Here is a 23,054-nt window from a genome sequence, read left to right as displayed (position 1 = left end):
CAATTCTGTTTCTGTTTTACTTAAAAACTCCAGACCTGATTCTCAAGGTTTCTTCATTCTTCATCCGGATTCATTACATGTTATTTAAGCTCCAGACTGAAGTCCATACTTCATCCGGATAAAGTGTCTCAAATCCCCAACAATTGGTAGCAAAGAACTAAGTTACAAACTATGAACTTAAGGTAACCAAAATGAGTTAAAATCGGATAGCATCAGTAAGTTTCTGCTTCTGTCTATTGGTCTCAAGCTGCATGGCCACCTTTTCTGGTTCAAGATGCATACTTCACCCGGTAATAATACAATTGTAAATGAGCCAATTTTTTCGGGTCCATATCAAAACCAAAATAATAAATAAACAAAAAAATCCAAATATTAACAATCCATTAAATGTCCCAACTACCTAAAACCTAGACCCAAAAATACAAGCTCGATAGGCCCAAAAAATTAAAACACCAGAAACCTAGGGTTTCTCCCCCTCACGCCGCAACCAGGCCACCATGCCTTCGTATGCTCTAGCGCTTTTGCATTCATGCCCACGCCTCCGTACGCCAGCACACAGCCCCCGTACACGTGCCACGCACACCCCGTACCTGCAAAAAGGGACGAACGCACAACAAAACAAAAATAAAACAAAGAATATTGTATTTTTTTATTTATTTCTATCATTTTTATCCCTTCGGCTATAAAGCCAAGGGATTTCATCATTTGTAAGGTTACGCACACAGAATAGAGAAAAAAGCAATCAAAGATAGCAAAGGTGATTTCAAATTTTTTTTCTCTGTTGATTTATTTTTTTTTTTGGTTGATTCAAATTTTTTATGTAAATCGACACCGATAAGGAGCTCGAATACCTCATAGATGCGGAGGTAAGGGCGAGGGGTTGAACAGTATGAAAAATTTCCTTGCTCTATGAACTTTTTTTTTCTTTTCATCTTTCTTTAAAAAATAACAGGGATTTAAAGTTTTTTTTTTAAAAACAGAATAAAGAAGAAAAAGAAAAGCTTACCGGATCTCTGTGGGCGTGTACCAGATCTGGCCATTGCCTAAGAACTGTCGGTCACCAAATAAAATGGTGGTTCGACGGCTGCTTGCCAAATGAAACCCTAACGAATTGGGTTAATAGCTTTTATTTTAAATATTGGCGGTGTTTTAAGAAGGAAATAAATGGGAATTAACAAATGTTGAAACGGCGCCGTTTGAAAAGGGAAAGGTCCGCGTGTCAACCCGTTTAGTAGGCCGGATCTGCACCCTTTTGTTCGAAATGGGAAAATTGCACATTAGATCCTCTCCCTCATGCGAGCATTCAATTGCGCTTCATTTGTTCTATTTTATTTTTTTTAAATCTGGCTTCATAATTTGCGCGCGTTTTCATTTTAGTCCGCAATGTAACACAGCGTTTCAGGATCTGGATTATTTCCAGTTTGAGTCCCTACGCATTTGCGCGCATTGCATATTAGTCCTTTTTATTATTATTGTTTTATTTTCAAATTATCCCTTTTGTTTTAGTTTAATTCTAATTAAGTCTTTTTATTTTATAGCCTTTTTTTATTCTTGATTACTTATTTGTACGTTTTAAACTACCTTGGTAATTGTTTCTTTATTATTGTACATTTTTTTTTGTAATATTATCGTCACATTTTGCATATTTTTCCTTATATAAATGTTTTCATACATCATTATATTTATATATATACTTTATAATAAAATTAACTTTATTTTATGTACATTATTAATGTTATGTTATTTCATACATATTTTTGAATCTATTCATACATTTTAATACATATTTTTGTTATTTTAATACGTTTTATACGCATGTTTTACATATTACTTAAATTATTATTATACATATACATATATATTGGCACATACAAGTATGTTTTAAGTCTATTATATATAATTTATAATAAAATTAATTTAATTTTAAATGCATTATTAAGTGCATGTTCTTTTTACAAATAATTATTTTAAATTTATTTATGCATATGTATGTTTTGTAAACCAATTATATGTGTTTTTAAGATTATATTTTATTATGTAATTTTGTTATCCTTCTATATCCTATACATTATTTAAAATTTCCTTTATATATTTTAACAAATATTTTTAGCCCTTGTATATTATTTAACATTTACATTTTTGAGAGATGGAGAGAAGTGTAAAGTAAATGATTGAGAAGTTATCGCAAGAAAGGAACTGTTTGTTTTATTTGTAGAAGTATAAAATTTAAAACACTATTCAGGACTTTTCGGGGAATGAAGTGATGAGAAAGAGAAGGGAGAAAAAAATGTGTTGGACTAATAATAGACAGATCCCTAAACTTTAGTCAAAAGTAAAAAAAGGTCACGTGTTAGTCATTCAATGGGCTAATGTGCCACATTAACAATCCGTTAATGAATTAATGAAATATTTGAATCCGTAGAATAAACTTAGATATTAAAATGAAACAACAATGTTCCATTTGTATCAGAACATAATCTCCTTTCAATTGCTGTAGTTTTCTCATGGTGATGTACTTGTAGGTGCTGTCTTTTGATTTTTTTTTTGTGTGTGTATGTGTATGATTCGTTTTCTCATGGTGATGTTTATGTCCCTAGACCTTTTTGTTCGTACCTTTTATGAACAATACTTTCGTTTTCCTTCAAAAGAAAAAAGTAAAGTACAAAAATAGTCACTAAATTATTAATTTTGTTTTTTTTTGGTCATTTAACTATTATTTTTTTCGATTTAATCATTAAAGTTTTCGAAATTAAATGTTTTTATCACTTTCCTATTAGTTGCCGTTAGATGAGTGAAAGAAAGTTGATATAAAAATCTAATATTTATTGGAGGGTGAATTTGTTATTAGACCAATAAAAAAATTTATATATAGTTTAACATTTTTCTCACCATTTGATATATTATAAAAATATATATATTTTAACATTTTTTAATGTTTACATCATAGTTGTATTATAGATTTATTTTTTATTTTTTATAAATTACATAATATAAAATATTACAAACTAAAAAATGGGTTGGGCCAAGCTCGAGCCTTAAATGTTCAAACACGAGCCAATTTCTTTTTGCCCAAGCACCTCCCCTTTTTCACTTCTTTGAATATAGTCCACAACTTCGTTTTCATCGGAGCACAATTTAGAATCTATCAATTTGAAACAAAAGAAAATTTAACTTTTATCAATGGTCCTGAGCGAAGCTTCGAATATATATAATCAACAGGATTAATGGACTTTACCTTAGTTCAATTGAAAATAGCTCACAAGGCACAAATTAAACATATATAGACTTTTATTCTCTCCTTGCAAACTTGAGTTGTTGAGCTAAGCTAACTTAATTCATATAATATTAATTTTACCCAATATTTTCTTCTTCAACAAAGAAACTAATGCAAAATGAAAAGAAAATTCCTAAAATACAAAAGTTAATGGAAGATAAAAGAAGACATTGGTTATAGGTATAGTTTTTTGTAACAAGCTGAAAAGGGCTGTAATTGTTGCAGATGCAGGGCATCCATATTTTCATCCTCAACATTTGGTAACTAAAGAGAGCTAAGCTAAGCATTCAATAAATGATAGTCTTACACAAAATTGCCTGATAATTAATTCTGTTTCCACGTGTTGGAACATTATTTGAAACACAGAGAGAGAAAAATGTATTTTTTTTCTTAAGTTGACACACACAAAAGTAAAATTAAAGAAGAAATAAGAACACAACCAAGATGTTTACGCAGTTCGGAACTCGTCCTACGTCTGCGGGACCTTGCCCAGAGATGAATTCACTATGAACTTCACAGTACAAAGAAATGATTTATGCCCAACCCTCCAAACTTGGTGCAACCTCACCTTTGTACAATTAAGTAAACACTCTTTCAACTTACTTTTGTACAATTAAGTAAACACTCTTTCAACTTACTTTAGTTATGCAAGTGAAAATCAACACTCATAAGGTGGCGCTCAAATAATAGTCCCTCACTAAGTGTTCCTTTAAGTCCACACATCACCCACAAAACAAATCATCTATATATATATAAGCTCCAGGATCAACCAAGATTTACATAAGCATTTCTTCTGGAATCTCAATGCGATGAGACATCTCAATCCTCCAAAGAAAGAAAGGACGTAGGTAATGGCAGGGTGTCTTAGCGAGCTAAGGATATCAAGGTCTCCAAGGTGGATTCTAGATTTCTAGCCCATCAATTTTCTCTATATAGCAACAATGAGCCTGCAAATTATAAATGCCAATACAAATTATGTCAAAATTTATGTCATTTAGACTGAGCAGTGACCAAATGTAAAAGAAACACTTACAGTTACTAAATAGAAGTCTATAGTATGTGCAAGAATGGTGGCTAACCACAAAGCCATTGTGATATTCCAGTGCAAGTTTTACAAAAGGGCCAAACATAGGGCATCACCATCATCATCTGTCAATAGCAATCAGTTGGCATATATATTACATCTCTTAAAATACACAATTTGTATAATTTTTATCAGATCTATTGGAAATTCGAGTGAAATTTATGACATATATCACCATATTTGTTTTGATGGAATATTTTGATAGATTAACAAATTGTAACAGACAGTGTGGTCTCTGCTTCTTGCAGTGTAAAAAACTAAAATTAAGAGAGAACATAAATATATATAAACATATGATAGGTGAGTGCTTGAATTTGGAAAATGAAGAAAGCAGAGCATATAGTACAACCATTTTGAAGGGTGGCATGCAAGCTTCATAGGCCTCTCTCTCCACATCAATTATTTTTTAGAATTAAATTAATAGAAGCCCTTAAATTGAATTCTATGAAATGAGAGATGGAAAGAAGCACTAACCATGCGGTCCTATTACATCATTGCATTTATCAAATTATTATGATTTTAAAGTATAAAACAATTAGATAAATTTTAATGCCTCTGTCAATAGCATAGGTACCATCTAAGATAGTAATCAGTTGGCATATATATTACAACTCTTACAATACACAGCTTATATCATTTTTATCAGATCAATTGGAAATTAGAATGAAATTGATGACATATAGTACCCTTTTTGTTTTGTTGGAATATTTTGACAGATAAAGTAATCGTAGCAGAAAGTATGGTCTCTGCTGCTTGTAGTGTATGCTCTGCTCTACGGAAGAATACAGCCAAAAACTAACCAAAATTAAGACAGAAACAGGACAATTTTTTCCAGGGAAAAAAAAACATAAAACTCTATATACATATGATAGGTAAGTGCTTAAATTTGCAAAATGAACAAACCGTGTTGAAGGGTAGCATGCAAGCTTTTCTTAGGCGTCTTCACATCTATGTCCTTTGGCTACCTTTAAAGATTTTTTAGAATTAAATTATTAGAAGCCCTTAAATTGAAGCCTGGGAAATGATAGATAAGAAAAGAAGCACTAACCATGCGGTTCTATTACATCATTGCAATTGTGAAATTATTATGATTTAAAAGTATAAAGCAAGTGGATAAATTAGCACCTCTTTTTATGCATATAAATTGTTGAAGTTGACAAATATCTTTCCCCAGACTAGTCTCCAATGGCTTGCTGCACAAACTAGCAAAATATTATGAAGGTTTAATCGAATCAATTGGAAATTCGAATGAAATTTGGAAAATGAACAAACCAGAGCATATAGTACAACCATTTTGAAGGGCAGCGTGCAAGCTTCATAGGCCTTTCCATATCAATGTCTATTGGGTACCTTTAATGATTTTTTAGGATTAAAACAAAGGAATTTCAATTTATACACGATGTCAAAAGAATAATATTTGAACAAGGAAATTAACAGTATCCAACTTGAATGAAAAATGGCATGAGAGCCAAGAGTTGGAGACTAAATATACCACTCAAATTTTTCTTCAACAAAAAATGTCATAAAAATAAATAAATGAAAAGAACGGACCAACCTGATTACAACCGAATGTACCGGATATGAGCAAATAAGGTCCTTCCGATGACAACCTATTCCCAACAAATGCGTGGGATGTGAGCAATCTTATGCCAATCAGCGCCAATCTCCTTCCGACATCTTTCCTCCAACTGAGGAACTTCAGATATATCTAACCTTTCCAATTTGGTTAGGCAACGCATCTCGTCCGGAAGCGATGTTAAATTGGGCAAATCAATGAGATAAAGACATCGCAGATTTGTTAGATGTTGAAGCCACTCCGGAAGATGCCGACACTTTGGAATGTTTTCCAGCCTTAGATAGCGTAGGCTTGTATGATGTTGGAATATTTGGAAGTCTGCTGCTGATAGCTCCAGCTCCTCGCAGTGACTTACTCGTAATTCTTCAAGGGAAGTGAGATGTTGGAACACAGGAAAGAGTGACCTCAATCCACTGCAATTATGGATTTCTAATGTTTCCAATTGAACAAGATGTTGAAGCCCAATGGGGAGAGACACCAGCTTTGGAATATTCTTAATCTCCAAACGAGAGAGATTCTTAAGGGCTTCCCATTGCATGCCTTCTAAATCAACCTCCTTGCAATCTCCTACTGTTAATCCTTTCAATTGAACAAGATGTTGAAGCCAAAAGGGGAGAGACAGCAGCTGCGGATTATTATTAATCTCCAAATGAGAGAGATTCGTAAGGAGTTCCCATTGCATGCCCACGAAATCAACCTCCTTGCAATCTCCTATTGTTAATTTTTTGAGGCCGGTGAAATGTTGAAAGGACTTATCTAGCATGTGAGTGTCCAATCCCTCAATGTAGTCTACATGGAAAGATTTCAATTTGGAGAGAGGAATAGAAGAGATTGAACCTGATGGTGTTATACTGGTGATGTTCATCTTAAGGGTTTGTTTTAACGCCCTTGAACTGGTTTTCACCAGCTTTAGCTCATTATCGAGTGAAGGATACAACGGCATTGAAGTCAAAGGGCAATCTTCAATTTCTAAAGAGGAAAGGCAAGGAAATGCCATGGTTGATGTTCCTATAACTGTTGTGTCGTCCTCGTTGGAATCATCACCAATTGCTTCTGTTGCCCTCCACCAACTCTTCATATTTGGGCAGCGCCAGATTTTGAGAACCTTAAGCAACGGGAAGAATGGTTCTGTGTTTCCTTGTCTTCCATTGGGGCCATTATCATCCATGTACTCGAGCTCAGTTAAATAAAATATATCCAACTGTTGAAGACAAGGCAATTTAGCAAAGGACGGTAGATATTTGAATTTACTAGGACCCCATATTTCAATATTGACAAGATTCGTGAGCAAAGAAAGCCAACTCGGAAACTTGGCATCACCCCTCCATCCATTGATACAGAGCTCCTTGAGATTAGGATGGGGCTGGAGGTCTTCAAGTAACTTATCGTCGTCGTCGTCATCATCATCATCATCATCATTCCATTCTAAAACCAACGATCTCAAATGTTTCTTCTCTTTCAAATTAGCAGCCCTAAACATCTCTTTCGAATTTTTTACGAATCCCAAATTTGTTATTGTTAGCTCTCCCCTTAAGTTGTTAAGCGCACTCAATTCACTTAGATCTGCACTGCCATGGAAACCATCTTTATCCACTACAAACATGCTTAACGTTTCAAGGGAACTCAGTTTTCCTATTCCACGTGGCATACGGGTTAAACTAATACAACCTTCACACCCAATATGGGTAAGATTCACCAATTTTTCAATCTTCTTCGGCAATTCTTCAAGCTCAAGACATAAGTCAAGTTTCAAAGATTGCAAATTTTGTATTCTACAAATACTCTTTGGGAGAATCTTAAAATTATTTCTAGAAAGATCAAGATATCTCAGATGTTTCAACTTGTAAATAGAGCGTGGAATTGTCTTAAGATTTAAATAATCTAATCCCAATACACGCAAGCATCTACAATTTGCAATTATTAGATCCCAAATTTCGTCGCTCAAATTTTGAGATCCCATGTTTGAAAAATATAACAAAGTTCGCAACTTCTTTCCCTTAAACAATGGTATTAATGAGGCAGTAATTGATATGTGGCGACATTTTTCACCAACCTCACTTGTACTTAAATTTGAATCTACAGTACTACTTTCTGTTCCAGCTACTAATTTAGCTAGATCATGCATTAAGTCATGCATTTTACATGTAATTTCTTTCGTCAAGTCTCCTTTTACTTCTTGAAAGAAACATTTTTCAGCTAATTCTTTAAAATACTCAAACCCAATCTTTTCAAAAGATTGCTTTGAATTTGATTGCTTTACAAAACCTTGTGCAATCCAAAATTGAACAAGCTCTTGTACATCAATTTCATAATCTTTTGGATACAATCGGCAAAAAGAAAAGCAATGCTTCAAATGGGACGAAAGATGATCATAACTCAATTTAAGTGTAGGTAGAATTTCTCCTTCAATTTGTGATATTTTAGCAAGTTCACTATCTTTGAAAGAAAGCCACTCATTTTCAGTTTCTTTAGAAGATAACGCACTAGCTATCACCCTTATGACTAAGGGAATCCCACCACACCTTTTTGAAATTTGTTTCCCTACTTCCACAAAGGCTGAATTTGTCGAATCTGCATATCTTTGATCAAATGCTATCTTTTTGAACAAAGACCAAGCATCATCATCTGACAAGCCTTTTAGTTTTAAAACATGGGATTCACATCTATTAGCAATCTTTGCTACCCTTAGGGATCGAGTAGTTACTATTATCCTACTCCCTTTAGCCCCACCCATTAATAACTTCTTTAAGCTTAACCATTGTTGCTCATTCTCATTCCAAATGTCATCCAAAACAAGCAAATATTTTTTCCCATCAATTTTATCTCGAAGTTGCTTTTGCAATTGATCCATTTCAAGATTTTGATCAGGGGCTTTATTAGTTATAGATTTGATAATGTTTGCTACAATAATTTTCACATCAAAAACATCTGAAACGCACGCAAACATCGTCAACTCAAAATGATTTTTGACCATTTCATCGTTATAGACAAGTTGGGCCAAAGCAGTCTTCCCTAACCCTCCTAACCCCATAATTGGAACGATGTAAACATTCTCTTCACTTTGAAACTCTAACACGAGTTTTAGAAGAGCTGCTTTATCATCATCCCTCCCTATTATTTCATCTTCACGCTCAAAAGAGTGTGTTTCCTGCCTCTTTTTAGTCATGAAAGATGTTTCAGCGGGGCGGTCACGCACCATGAAGCGAAAAGTGTTGAACTCACTTTCAATTGAAGCTAATCTCGCCTTAATGGCCTTAATTTTCCGACCCATTTTGAGACTGTAAGCAAACTGGTTTGAGCTTGAGAAGAAAAGATGTACCTTTTTCGTCAGCTTGTTCCCACTCACCAGATTTTTCCGCAAAGCTTCGGCAGAGAAATCATCGAGTAAGTCGTCGGCATCATAAAGTACATCTTTCAGCTTTTCAAGCCAATCTTTGACAAGATTATCGGTCACGGATCGCTCTTCTGCGTCAAGAAGCCCAGCTTTGATTGTGCAGACGGTGCTTTTGAGGCCGTCGATGTCATCTTTGAGATTCCACCACAGTCCAATTTGAGAGAGAGCAGGAGAGCTCAACTTAGTAATGAGCTCTTTGGCAATGTCGAAAGCAATTGCTTCGGCCATTGTTGGTTCAAACTGAAATCAAGGCAAAAACTGTTTGATTACTACAAGAGGAGTAAAATGAAAATGATTGGAACAAGATGAAACGCAGGTGTTAATGTATAAATACATATAGGGTCTCACCACCCACTCATTAATAAATCATATGATGCAATGAAAAAAGAAGCACAAGTTGATAACACTTTTCAATTTAGCTTAGTTGGTGCTGGAATTATAATCTACGCAATATTTTACTAAAGAAAAAGAGCCCATCATGTGCTTGAGCTTTGCTGACTTTGACTTTTGTATAACAATTATTATCATGTCTATAAGTATACTTTATTACTTAATATATATTATGACTTTGACTTTTGGGTGACAATTAAAATCGTGTCTATATTTTATGATTATTTGTTTATTATTAGTTAAACTTCATTTTTTATCTTAGTGGTGTTTATGAGTTGTTATGGTAAATTAAATATTATCTTAACATCGTTATTTATATGTATGAAGCTATTTTCATTGGCAACCGTTGATGCTATATGTTATCGTTATATTATTCTTTACTTTTCTTTATGATTATACAAGGCATACATATATTAAAAAATTATCCTTTTTTTTTTTTGAAAAAAACAATACAAAAGAAAACTAATTTAGATCATCATAAGCTAAAAACGAGCAGTTGGCTCTGTCGGCACATAAAAATGTTTCAAGCTGCACAGGTATATCTTCAAAAGCTTGTACTTCAGTAGTCGAATGAGAAGCCAACTTGACGATGCAGTCAACTACTTGATTCCTCTCCCTTTGAATGTATTTAATATTCCATTAATCCGTAAACTCAAACAACGAGTAAATCCTTCTTTATCAAAGCCGAAGTTGGATTCACCAATTATTCGTTTATTAAATTGAATGACTACAAAAGGTTTTTACCTAATACAAATTTCCTAATTTTAATGTTTATTTGGATTTTATATTTTAAGGTTATTTTATTTTTAAAAATTATTAAATTTAGAAGTTATATGATACCGTTTGCGGAAAATTATAAAATATTTCTTTTATAGAAAATTTTATATTTTTTAAATTTTAAAAAAACCAATTTGACAATAGCCAAAACTGAAGGAAATTTCAGGATTAAAATGAATAAAACCCATAGATCTAAACAAATTTCATGGGTATCATTAGCAATTTGACAATTAATCCTCTCTAACGAAAACAGATTAAGGGGACCATGTAATCTTCAAAGGTGAATAAATAAAGATAATTAAGATCGGCGTTAACAATTTCTACTAATACAGTGTTTATGATTAGTTAAAATTGAAAACATTTTAAATAAATTAATATATAATTAAAAAATCTATAAAAATTATAAATTTAATTATTGTAATATAAAACTTTTATATCTAAAAACCTTAATTTAATTTAATTTAATTGTACAAATAAATTGATATGCATGATTGATTCGACTACCATTCTGATTTTAAAAATTTTAACCAAAATAATATCAAAATGTGAATTTAATTAGTTTCTTGTTTATTTAATATGGTTAGCTGCAATTAGAGATTGGGTGCCGAGGAAAAAAGAAACTAGAGAGTGAACCTCGTCAGTAGTTTTAATATTCTCCCTAGTCTTTTTCTTTGGGATTTGTGTAAAATTAAAAATTTTAAATGTTTTCTGTCATATTTTCTTCTATAAATATATGAGGGTAAGCTCTCTCTAATTTTCTCAAGCTTTTAAGAGTTGCTTCTATTGAAGCACTAACAAGTTGGAAAGGGTTGTATTTGTTGCAGGGCCTCCATATTCTCATATCCTCAACACCTGGTAATTGATTTGAGCTAAGCTAAGCATTCAAACCAATCACGAGATGAAGCTATGGGATTCATTACTCAATCTTGCATTGTCTTCTAGTTAGTACAACTAAATCTTTGAAATTGCTTAATGGTTCTTTCGTGAATCCCTTTCATTAAATGATAGTGTATACAATGTACACAAAATTATTTGATAATTAGTTGTGTTTTCTTGTGTTGGAATCTTATTTGGAGCATCAAAAGAGAAAAATGTATTTTTTTTTCTTGAGCTGATACATACAAAAGTAAAAATAAAAAATACAATCAAGATATTTACACAATTCGAAATTTATTCCAAGTCTGTGGAGTCTTGTCCAGACTTAAATCTATTGTATACTTTACATTGAAAAGAAATAATTTATCAACCCCTCAACATTTGATGTGACTTCACCTTTGTACAATGAAGTAAATTCTCTCTCAATTCGTTTTAGCTATGCAATTGAAAATCAACACTTAAAAGGTGTATAACAATAAAACTAAACATATGTAGTAATTTAAATCCACACATCACCTACGAAACAAATCATCTATATATATAAGGTCTAGGATGGACTAAGTTTTACTTAAGCTCCATGTAAAACGAAATAACAAATTTTCAAATGCAATATCACTGTGCCTATCCTCAATTATTAAAATTTATCTATTTTAGATCAAGTAGTGTACAAATGTAGAAACACTTGCTCTTACTAAACGCAACTTTATATAATGTGCTATTTATAAATATAAATCTCAATATCTGTTACTTGATATTGGACATAGCACACGATGCATATTGAATAAAGAAGCACAAGTTGTGCACAGTTTTCAAATTAGCTTGGTTGCGCTGGAATTATGATGTACACCATGTTTTAGTAAAATAAAGAGCCGATTCATTGGAATCACTCCCATCATGTGCTTGAGCTTTGCTGACTTTGACTTTTGTATAACAATTATTATAATATCCATAATTTTATTGACTTGAAATTAAATATTATGAGTTTGACTTTTGGGTGACAATTAAAATCGTGTCTATATCTTATGACTATAATTATATTTTCATTTGTTTATTATTAGTTAAACTTTATTTTTTTATGTTAGTGGTGTTTATGAGCTGTTATGGTGAGATTATTGTAAATTAAATATTATCTTATCATCATATGTATAAAGCTATTTTAAACGTTTATATGATACCATTTACGGAAATTTATAAAATATTATTATCTTAATAGTATTACCATTTTTGTTTTGTTGGAATAATTTGGCAGATTAACAATGTAGAAGGTATGGTCTCTGCTAACTCTTTTCCCCTTTGGCTTTTCTCAAAATCAACATAAAAAAAAGGTGACCAATTATTTCATAGGGAAAAGGCATGGCTTGCATCAAAATTGAACTAAATTATTATTATATGCCCCTGAATTGAAAGTTCACTCACTCATACATATGAACCACCAAAATACTTCACACTAAACTAAATCTTGTTTTATTGAATCAAATAAAAAAGTATTAAGAAAAGAATATGGCGAATTTTAACAACTCAAGATGCTAAATTTGGGGTCTTGTTTGAAGTAGAAATATCCCCCTCTCCTTGTTTTATGTATCAACCTTTAGCTTCCAACCCCTATTCAATTTACTTACTTGGCGACGACATTGCACGCTCCATTATACCTCCAACAATCTGTTAAATAGCATATAAGCTATACTTAGTTTGTAAATATATCATCACTCTTGAAATACACCCTTCCCTTTATATCAGATCAATTGGAAATTAGAAGGAAACTTACGACATATATTACCATTTTTTGTTTTGTTGAAAATTATGCAATCTCCTTTTATCAGAAAAATAGAAGAAACGAAAAGAGTGGTATGTATAAGCTGTCATTCCATGTTGGTGTAACTATTTTAGTATTTGGTATAAGCGGCAATTTCAAGAGGATTTCATCACAGTACAATGCAAATATTACTACCTCCTCTTTTTCTGCATATAATTTCTTGATGGGTTACTGCAAAAATTTGCCATATATTATGAAAGATGATAAACGAAGAAATTGTATTAGTAGGAGCAACAAAGGAAATTCAATTTTATAGTCTATATAAAAAGAATAATATTTTGATAAGGAAATCATCATTCTCCAACTTGAATGCAATCTCCTTTTATCAGAAAAGAAAAGAGTGGTATGAATAAGCTGTCATTCCATGTTGGTGTAACTATTTTAGTATTTGGTATAAGCTGCAATTTCAAGAGGAATCATCACAGTACAATGCAAACATTTTGAGATTATTATGATTTATTTAAAGTGTAAAGCAATTACATAAATTATTAGCTCCTCTTTTTCTGCATATAATTTCTTGAAATTGGCTAATGCCTTTCAAAGAAAAAGTTTTATGATGGGTTACTGCAAAAATTTCCCATATATTATGAAAGATGATAAGCAGAGAAATTGTATTAGTAGGAGCAACAAAGGAAATTCAATTTTATAGTCTATAGACCGAATAGTGTAGACACCCGAAAAAGATAAATTTTCAAGGACCATAAAACAACAACAAAAATATATATATATATTGTAGACACCGAAATTTATTTAAGTCTACCAATTAATTATTGAGTTTAATTTTTCAAATGAAAAGAAAATAATAAATTCTGACTCAATGTTGATTTGGACAAATTATTTAGAGGACTTTGATTGAATTTGGATCCATTTTCACTATTTGGGTAATGTAGGATCCTTTTATTTTTATGCTATTTTTTTTTTTTGGCTTTGACCATAAATTTTAGATTTATATAATTTTGAATATATATTTTACAATATTTTATTAATTACAAAATAATTAAAAATTTATAAAAAAAATGAAACAATGTGATTTTTACAAAAAATAAATCCTCTCAAATTTTGCAAAAATTACAATTTGGTCCATATGACCTTGAGCCTGTTGATGGAGTCAAAGTCACCAAACACCACACTGCCAAGGACAACTCCCTCTCCCATCTTCACCAGCGTCAACTGCTCCAACCTCTACTCCATCCCTACCAACACACCATTCACTAAATCAGAGTCCCAGATCACTACTTCATCAGCTTGCACCTACCGTCAACCTCACACCCAAAACCCCAGCCAACCCGAACATCACCATAACCAAATCCACTACCAGCAACCTCAGTAAAAAGAAAAACACCAATCGCATGTAAAAAGGAGGGAGAGCAAATTCAACCCTTGACTACAGAGTAGTTTGAATGAAGTTAAAAAAAAAAATTAGATGCCTGTGTTGTTCCAATAGGGTCGGAAGCGTGTAAATTATTGTACTAAAAAATCACACAAAGTTCAATTCCCAAGGAAGAGAGGTGGATCACAAGGATCTCTTAAATACCAAGTCTTTCCTTAGTCAGAATATCCCTTCTATAGTAATTTAATAGCACAATTAAATACTACTATTATACCCTCAAATATTGAAAGAAAAATAGGACAAAAAAGAACATAAGAGTTTTAACGAGGTTCGGTAAATTATACCTACGTCCTCGGGCACTAACACCAGATGATAACTTTACTATCTCCAAAATATTACAAACAAATAGAATTCCTTAAGAATTCTCAAATGGGAGAAGAGAGAAAACTAAGAGAGAAAGATTGGTTGGGATGAATTGAAATAAGAAATGAGAAGGCCTATTTATAGTTGAGGTTTAAGGACCAAAAAAATAAATAGCCCTTATCTCAATGACCAAAAAAAATTATCCCATGCCACTTTTTCAAAGTCAACTTTAGGGTGCTAAACTTGCACCACTTGGATTGCTTGCCATTAAAATTGTCTGCCATTAATCATTAATGTTAACAATCTCCACCTTGAAGATTTGATTAGGATAATCACATCTTCACACACTTCCTTCAACTCCCCTAATTCGATAAAGCTATCTTCTGTAGTGCTCCAAATGCGCTCTCGAGCGCTATACACCTGAAGGTGCTCAAATTCTCAGGATGTTAATCAAGTTCAAACAATGATTAAACTTGATTGTTGTTACCACCTTGGTCATCATATCTACGGGATTATCCGTTGTCGGAATCTTTTGAAGTAGAATTTTTCCTTTTTCAAAGACTTTCCGCACAAAGTGATATCTTACGTCGATATGCTTGGTTCTTGAATGATAGACTTGATTTTTCGCTAAATGAATAGCGCTCTGACTGTCACAATATAGACTAATGTGACTTTGAATAACTCCCAAGTCTTTCAACAATCCATTAAGCCAAATAGCCTCCTTAATAGCTTCTGTAACTGCCATATATTCTGCCTCTGTAGTAGACACAGCTACTGTAGACTGTAAGGTAGACTTCCAACTCACTGGGGCTTTAGCAAGAGTAAACAGATACCCGTAGTTGAGCGACGTTTATCTAAATCACCAAAGAAAGTCGGAATCAACATATCCAACTACAAACTGACCAAGTGCTTCATCCTGCTCAAAAACTAAACCAACATCTACGGTTTTTCGAAGATACCGTAGAATCCATTTCACAGCTTGCCAATGTCCTTTTCCAAGATCATGCATATACCTACTCACAACTCCAACGACTTGTGAAATGTCGGGCACAGACACACCATCGCATACATCAAACTCCCAACTGCATTAGTATATGGGACTTTTGCCATATATTCTCTTTCTTCTTTAGTCTTCGGAGATAATTGAGCACTAAGTTTCAAATGAGAAGCAAGTGGGGTACTTACATGTTTTGTGTTTTCATTTACACCAAAACATTGTAATACCTTTTTCAAATATTACTTCTGATTCAAACAAAGCTTGCCTCTCTGTCTATCTCTACTTATCTCCATACCGAGAATCTTCTTGGCCTCACCTAGATCTTTTATCTCGAACTCCTGATTCAACTGAGCCTTCAGCTTATCTATCTCCTTTTGGCTCTTCGAAGCGATTAATATATCATCAACATACAAGAGTAGATAAATGAAAGATCAGTCATGCAGCTTCTGCAAATACACACAATTGTCATATTTGCTTCTTGTGTACTTCTGCCTTCTCATAAAGCTATCAAATCGCTTGTACCACTGCCTCAGGGATTGCTTCAATCCATATAGCGATTTGTTCAGCTTACAAACCCAATTTCTACCACCAGCATCTGTGTATCCTTCGGGCTGAGTCATATAGATCTCCTCTTCTAACTCACCATGCAAGAAAGCCGTCTTAACATCAAGTTGAGCTAGCTCTAAATTCAACTGTGCTACCAAGGCTAACAAAATTCTAATGGAGGAATACTTCACAACAGGGGAAAATACATCATTGTAGTCAATTCCCTCCTTCTGAGCGTAGCCTTTAGCTACCAGTCTTGCCTTGTAGCGAATATCCTTCTTGCTAGGAGATCCATCTTTCTTTGCGAATACCCACTTGCATCCGATTACCCTTTTACCTTTCGATAATTGCGCCAACTCCCAAGTATTGTTCTTTCGGAGAGACTGCATTTCTTCATCCATGGCGCTTTTCCATTTATCACTTTCTAACCTTTGCATTGCTTCTTGATAAGTGATAGGAATATCATCATCAACAACGAGAAGGCGTGAGGCCACCATATCGATCATCGAGCGGTCTACGAATTTCTCTCCGTGGCCTTGCAAGCTGCAATCGGTTCGTGTACTTAATGGTTCTTGGGTCGAACCTCTTCAACCTCTAATTCCTCCATTGTGACTGGAGAATTAGACTTATTAACTGGGCAAATCCCCATCTGCTCAAACTCCACCTGTTTTGGAGTACACTCCACCTGCTGTGGAGTATCGCTCGTCTGAATATCTTTATCTGCTACCTTTTTCAATGTGGCAGATTCATCAAAGGTAACATCTCTACTACCGATCATTTTCTTTGTGTCTAAGCACCAAAGACGAAATCCCTTCACTCCAGAAGTGATTCCCATAAAGAGAGCTTTCTTTGCCCTCGGATCTAACTTTGATTCCTTCACATGGTAATATGCAGTGGATCCAAACACATGTAAGGAATCATAATCTGTAGCCGATTTTCCAGACCATACCTCCATAGGAGTTTTCTTTCTAGTGTAGATGATGGCAAACGATTAACAATATGGCCAGTGTATGTCACAGCCTCAGCCCAAAATTGCTTGCCCAACCCAGCATTGGACAACAAACATTGAACTTTCTCCAGTAATGTTCGATTCATACGCTCTGCCACTCCATTCTGTTGTGGTGTATCCCTAACTGTGAAGTGTCGAACAATACCATACTCTTGGCACACATCGAAGAACGGATCACTTCTATATTCCCCTCTATTGTCCGTCCTAAGCCGCTTGATTTTCTTGCCAGTCTGGTTTTCGATCATAATTTTCCATTTAAGAAAAACTCCAAGCACTTCATCTTTAGTTTTCATGGTATACACCCAAACTCTTCTGGAAAAGTCATCAACAAAAGTAACAAAGTAGTGTTTTCCTCCCAACGAAGGTGTTTTAGAAAGCCCCCACACATCTGAGTGAATATATTCCAAAATACCTTTTGTATTATGGATAGCAGTGCCGAATTTCACTCTCTTTTGCTTTCCCAGAACACAATGCTCGCAAAATTTTAATTTGCAAGCCTTTGCACCTTTCAACAATCCTTGCTTTGCGAATTTGCAAGGATTTTTCACCGCATGTCCCAACTTCATATGCCACAACCGCATTGAGTCCAATTCTTTGTTACCTAAGCTGCAATGATCGCTCCAATAACTGTACTACCTTGGTAGTAATACAAGTTATTTTTCCGATGCCCTTCAATATCACAAGTCGCCAGATGTCACTTTCAAAACCCCATCTCTCATAGTAACAATCGAACCATTGGATTCCAAGGCTCCCAATGAGATGAGATTTTCTTCAAACTGGGCACGTCATCAACATCGGTCGAACTCTAGTCGATCCATCTTGATTCTTTAATTGGATTGAACCTATCCCAACAGCTTTCTGAGCATTGTCATTGCCCATATAAACAACTCCTCCATTTAACTCAACTAAATCGAGAACCACTCCGGTTAGGGACATATGATAGGTACAACCCGAATCCAATATCCATTCATCCGAATGGAACGACGATGATGATGCAACCGGTGATAGTTCGAGTCACCGGTATCATGCTTTACAACACAAGCATCTACAGCACTTTTCCTTATTCTTGACTTTGGACAATTTTTCTTCCAAAGGCCTTTCTCATGACAAAAGGCACATCCATCTTTCCTAAGTCCGGACTTTGACTTTGATCTCCCTTCGAGTTTTCTTCCGAGTGTATGAACGACCTCGGACTACTAAAGCTTCAGATCTCGATTGAGTTTTTCTGTTTGTCCTTCTTTCTCTGCTCATAATCGTATAAGGCCGCATGCACTTCGCTCGAGATATATCACTCCTGCCATGAAGTAGAGTAGTTTCTAGGAACTCAAACTCCTCGGGAAGTGACCCCAACAGCATCAAAGCCAAATCTTCATCTTTGAATGTCTCATCCATATTTAGCAAATCAGTGACTAACTGATTAAATTTGGTGGTGTGATCATTAATTGTGGTACTTGGGACGTAAGTGAAGCGAAATAGTCTTTTCTTCAAGTGGAGCTTATTTTGACTGTTTTTCTTCAAAAAAATTTCTTCAAGTGCCACCCATAACTTATTTGCAGAAGTCTCCTTTGAAAAAGCATACCTCTGCTCTCGAGAAAGGCATGATCGAATTGTGCCACATGCCAACCGATTTATCGCCTTCCAATCTTTCTCCTGTACATCATCTGGTTTCTCTTCATCAATGGCAATGTCTAGACCCTGCTGAAAAAGGGCATCTAGAACCTCACTTTGCCACATACCAAAATGGCCCGTGCCATCAAAGATCTCCACGGCCAATCTTGCATTTGCAATTGTCGGTCTTGTCCACATGGACGATGTTGAAGCTTCTACACCGACCGTTTTCTCCATAATCTTTCAATATACCTAAGGAAATCTTTTCTGATGTGGAAGATCAGTTTAAACTGCAACCACAAAGCATACTACGATTAACCTTTGGCTCTTGATACCACTTGTTGTTCCAATAGGGTAGGAAGCGTGTAAATTATTGTACTAAAAAATCACACAAAGTTCAATTCCCAGAGAAGAGAGGTGGATCACAAGGATCTCTTAAATACCAAGTCTTTCCTTAGTCAGAATATCCCTTGTATAGTAATTTAATAGCACAACTAAATACTACTATTATACCCTCAAATATTGAAAGAAAAATAGGACAAAAAAGAACACAAGAGTTTTAACGAGGTTCGGTAAATTATACCTACGTCCTCGGGCACTAACACCAGATGATAACTTTACTATCTCCAAAATATTACAAACAAATAGAATTCCTTAAGAATTCTCAAATGGGAGAAGAGAGAAAACTAAGAGAGAAAGATTGGTTGGGATGAATTGAAATGAGAAATGAGAAGGCCTATTTATAGTTGAGGTTTAAGGACCAAAAAAATAAATAGCCCTTATCTCAATCACCAAAAAAAAATTATCCCATGCCACCTTTTCAAAGTCAACTTTAGGGTGCTAAACTTGCACCACTTGGATTGTTTGCCATTAAAATTGTCTGCCATTAATCATTAATGTTAACAGCCTGAACACTTAGACACTTTCATCCGTTCTATATGAATTTATAATCTCTTGCATTTTGTTTCTAAGTAATGTGGGATTCATTTTCCTATTAACAAAATACATAAGATTAGACTTAGTACCTAGAAACTAAAGACAAAAGCTGCATCGCAATAAACTCAAACAAACATATTTTTCAACAAGTTTGTGTTGATATTCAACATATATATTTTTATATCTTTTATTTCAATGAATATTATTTTAATATTTTTTAGAATATGTACATTTTATCTCCTTGTAAATTTAAGCTATTAGGATAACTTATTCTTATAAAATATCATTATTATGCAAAAAAGAAGGCATTGGATATAAGTAGAGTTGTTTTGTAACAAGCTAAAAAAGGGTTGCAATAGTTGCAGGGCATCCATATTCTCGTCCTCAACATTTGGTAATAGAATGGAGCTAAGCTAAGTTGTTAATCAATCATTAGGTGAGCTATGGGATTCATATAGTTTCAAATTGACTTGGATTTGATTGCTTTATGAAACCATGTGCAATCCAAAATTGAACTAGTGTTCATATATCAATCACAAGATCTTTTGGATACAATCGGAAATAAACAAAATAATGCTTCAAATGAGATGAGAGAGATCATAACTCAAGTGCTGGTAAAATGTCACCTTCTAAGGATATTCTAGCAAGTTCAGTTTTTTTTTTTAAAGAAAACCACCCATTTTCAGCTTTTTTAGATTACATACCGGCTATTGTCCTTATCACTAAGAGAACTCCACCACACCTTTTCAAAAGCTGCTTTCCTATTTCTATACTAAGGACACCTTTTCAAAAGCTGCTTTCCTATTTCTATACCAAGGCTGAATTCGTTGAGTCTGTAAATCTTTGCTCGAATGCTATTTTTTCAAACAAAGACCAAGCACCATCATCATATACTACATTTGTGATTCCACCACAGTCCAATTTGAGAGAGAGCACGAGAGCTCAACTTAGTAATGAACTCTGCGGGGATGTCGAAAGCAAATTCTTCGGCCATTGATGGTTCAAACTGAAATCAAAGGAAAATAGTTTTCGATTACTGATAAAGGTTGAGAAGGATGAACGCGAAAGCGGATCGTAAAGTTTGTCAAAGTCGCGGATTTGACTTAGGGCTCTAGATGTTCGGAAAGAAACTTGGATTTTTCTTGACACAACTCAAACGAAATTAAATCCAAGTTAGATAAAATAATTAAAACAAATAATAAATCAAGGATTCGGAAGTGAATAAAGAAGATAAATGGAAAGATAGAACGTGGCGTGTAGAAGTCCTAAGAAGCCTTGGAAACACGAAGAATCCACAACCCCCTTCAAGCGGCTCTAATTTCCCCTCCAAGATAAAAACCTTGGCAAGAAAAAGTTTGAAGATGATCCCCACAATCTAAAAAGATTGTTAAAACTCTTCTAAAAGAAACTCAAGAGAAATTCTTGAAAAGAAAAAACTCAAAGAGAATTTATTAACTCAAAAGAGAAATAGAATAATAATCAATTGTCCCCTCAGATACAATGCAAAGGCCTATATATAGGCTAGATAAATAAATCTAAATAAAACTCCTAAGTATACTAGAACTCTAATTTAATCTAAACAAGAAGTAGTTTTAAACTAAACTTTCTTGTTAACATAAAATTCTAAATAACTTAAAATACTTAATAATTATCAAAATTCGGAATAAAATAATAATAAAATAATAAGAGCTAATAAACAAAATATTGTGCTTATATATAATAAAAATTAAGCCTAAAACTTAAACCCAATATGAAATGTCTAAGCTTGTAAGATCAATTGGGGTTCTTGAAGTGAAATGCTTAAGCTTGTTAGCATTTTCCACATGGGCTTGTCGTCATAGATTGAGAGTTTAGGCCCACAAACATAATTAGTCTCTTCTAATTCATCATTACTCCGAATTTATTGTCTTGAAACTTCAACTCTTCTTCTTGAATTTTTTTCGTGATAAAGTCTTGAACCACTAAGTTGAGTTTTGACTTTATTTGTTTGGATTTGGATCTCGTAATTGGGCCTTGAGGAAAACTAAACTCATCTCTATTATGGCCTTTGACTTGGGCTGAGTTACTCGTATCATTCCCCTCTTCCACAAAAGGATTCGCCTCGAATCGCAATATCAAAGGAGAAAGGTCACGACATTAAAAGTGGCACTAACATTATACTCACCGGAAGGTCGATTTGATATGCATTGTCATTAATGCGCTTGAGTACTTGAAAAGGTCCATCGCCACGTGGGTCCAATTTTGTTTTATGCTTAGTTGGAAATCGCTCTTTTCGCATGTGGACCCAAACCCATCCACCGGCTCAAAGATAATTTGCTTGCGCCTTGTTAGCTTTGTTGGTAGTTGTTTCATTTGTTTTGGCGATTCGTTGTCTTGCTTTCGCATGCATGGATTTCACCAATTCACTTTCTTCTCACCGCCTAAACTAGAAATGTTTTCTATAGGCAATGGTGCAAGATCAAGTACAGCTTAGTGGATTAAAACCATAAACAAGTTCAAATGGGGAATATGCGGTTGTAGAGTGAATAGATCGGTTATATGCAAACTCAACAAATGGCAAATATTCTTCCCAACTTTTAAGGTTCTTACCCACAACAGTTCGTAGTAAAGCACCTAAGACTCGATTGACTACTTCAGTTTGTCCATCTGTTTGGGGGTGACATGTAGTAGAATATAATAATTTAGTACCAAGCTTACCCCACAATACTTTTCAAAAGTGGCTTAGGAACTTTACGTCTCTGTCCGATACAATGGTGCGAGGTATCCCATGTAGGCGCACCACCTCTCGAAAGAACAAGTCAGCCACATGTGTAGCATCGTCTGTTTTGTGACAAGGAATAAAGTGAGCCATCTTGGAAAACCTATCAACAACAACAAATATACTATCTCAACCCTTTTTTGTTCGTGGTAAACCAAGAATGAAATCCATAGATAAGTCTACCCATGGCGAAGAAGGGATCGGTAAAGGAGTATAAAGTCCATGAGGCATTACCTTAGATTTTGCTTGTTTACAAGTAATACAATTAGAACAGACCTTTTCAACGTCCTTTTTCATGTGCGGCCAATAAAATGTTCATGTAG

General features: G+C 34.2%; 2 protein-coding genes and 1 long non-coding RNA gene across 3 annotated transcripts; all 3 read right to left on the bottom strand.

Moving 5' to 3' along the window:
- Window positions 1–183: 183 nt before the first annotated feature.
- On the bottom strand, window positions 184–1,137 carry LOC128284368 (uncharacterized). Its single transcript, XR_008274798.1, has 2 exons — window positions 1,007–1,137; window positions 184–590 (listed from the first exon to the last, which is right to left on the bottom strand). It is a non-coding gene; the product is annotated as an uncharacterized LOC128284368 (long non-coding RNA).
- A 4,794-nt stretch (window positions 1,138–5,931) lies between these two features.
- On the bottom strand, window positions 5,932–7,762 carry LOC108472264 (putative disease resistance protein RGA3). Its single transcript, XM_017773767.2, has one exon. It carries the CDS (start codon window positions 7,580–7,582, stop codon window positions 5,969–5,971), a length of 1,614 nt encoding a protein of 537 aa, XP_017629256.2. The 5' UTR covers window positions 7,583–7,762; the 3' UTR covers window positions 5,932–5,968.
- Window positions 7,737–9,556, bottom strand: LOC128279336 (putative disease resistance protein RGA3). The gene is made up of 2 exons (XM_053021467.1): window positions 7,988–9,556; window positions 7,737–7,742 (listed from the first exon to the last, which is right to left on the bottom strand). Exons 1-2 carry the CDS (start codon window positions 9,554–9,556, stop codon window positions 7,737–7,739), a joined length of 1,575 nt encoding a protein of 524 aa, XP_052877427.1.
- Between the last annotated feature and the right edge of the window lie 13,498 nt (window positions 9,557–23,054).

This window comes from Gossypium arboreum, chromosome 11 (genome assembly GCF_025698485.1).
Source record: "Gossypium arboreum isolate Shixiya-1 chromosome 11, ASM2569848v2, whole genome shotgun sequence".
Lineage (NCBI taxonomy): Eukaryota > Viridiplantae > Streptophyta > Magnoliopsida > Malvales > Malvaceae > Gossypium > Gossypium arboreum.
The sequence above is the reverse complement of the archived record's forward strand: the minus strand, read 5'-3'. Positions and strand labels throughout refer to the sequence as shown.

Coding starts and splice junctions, on each gene's coding strand:
- LOC108472264 (XM_017773767.2), bottom strand. CDS start 7,582: ATGCCACGTGGAATAGGAAAACTGAGTTCCCTTGAAACGTTAAGCATG.
- LOC128279336 (XM_053021467.1), bottom strand. CDS start 9,556: ATGGCCGAAGCAATTGCTTTCGACATTGCCAAAGAGCTCATTACTAAG.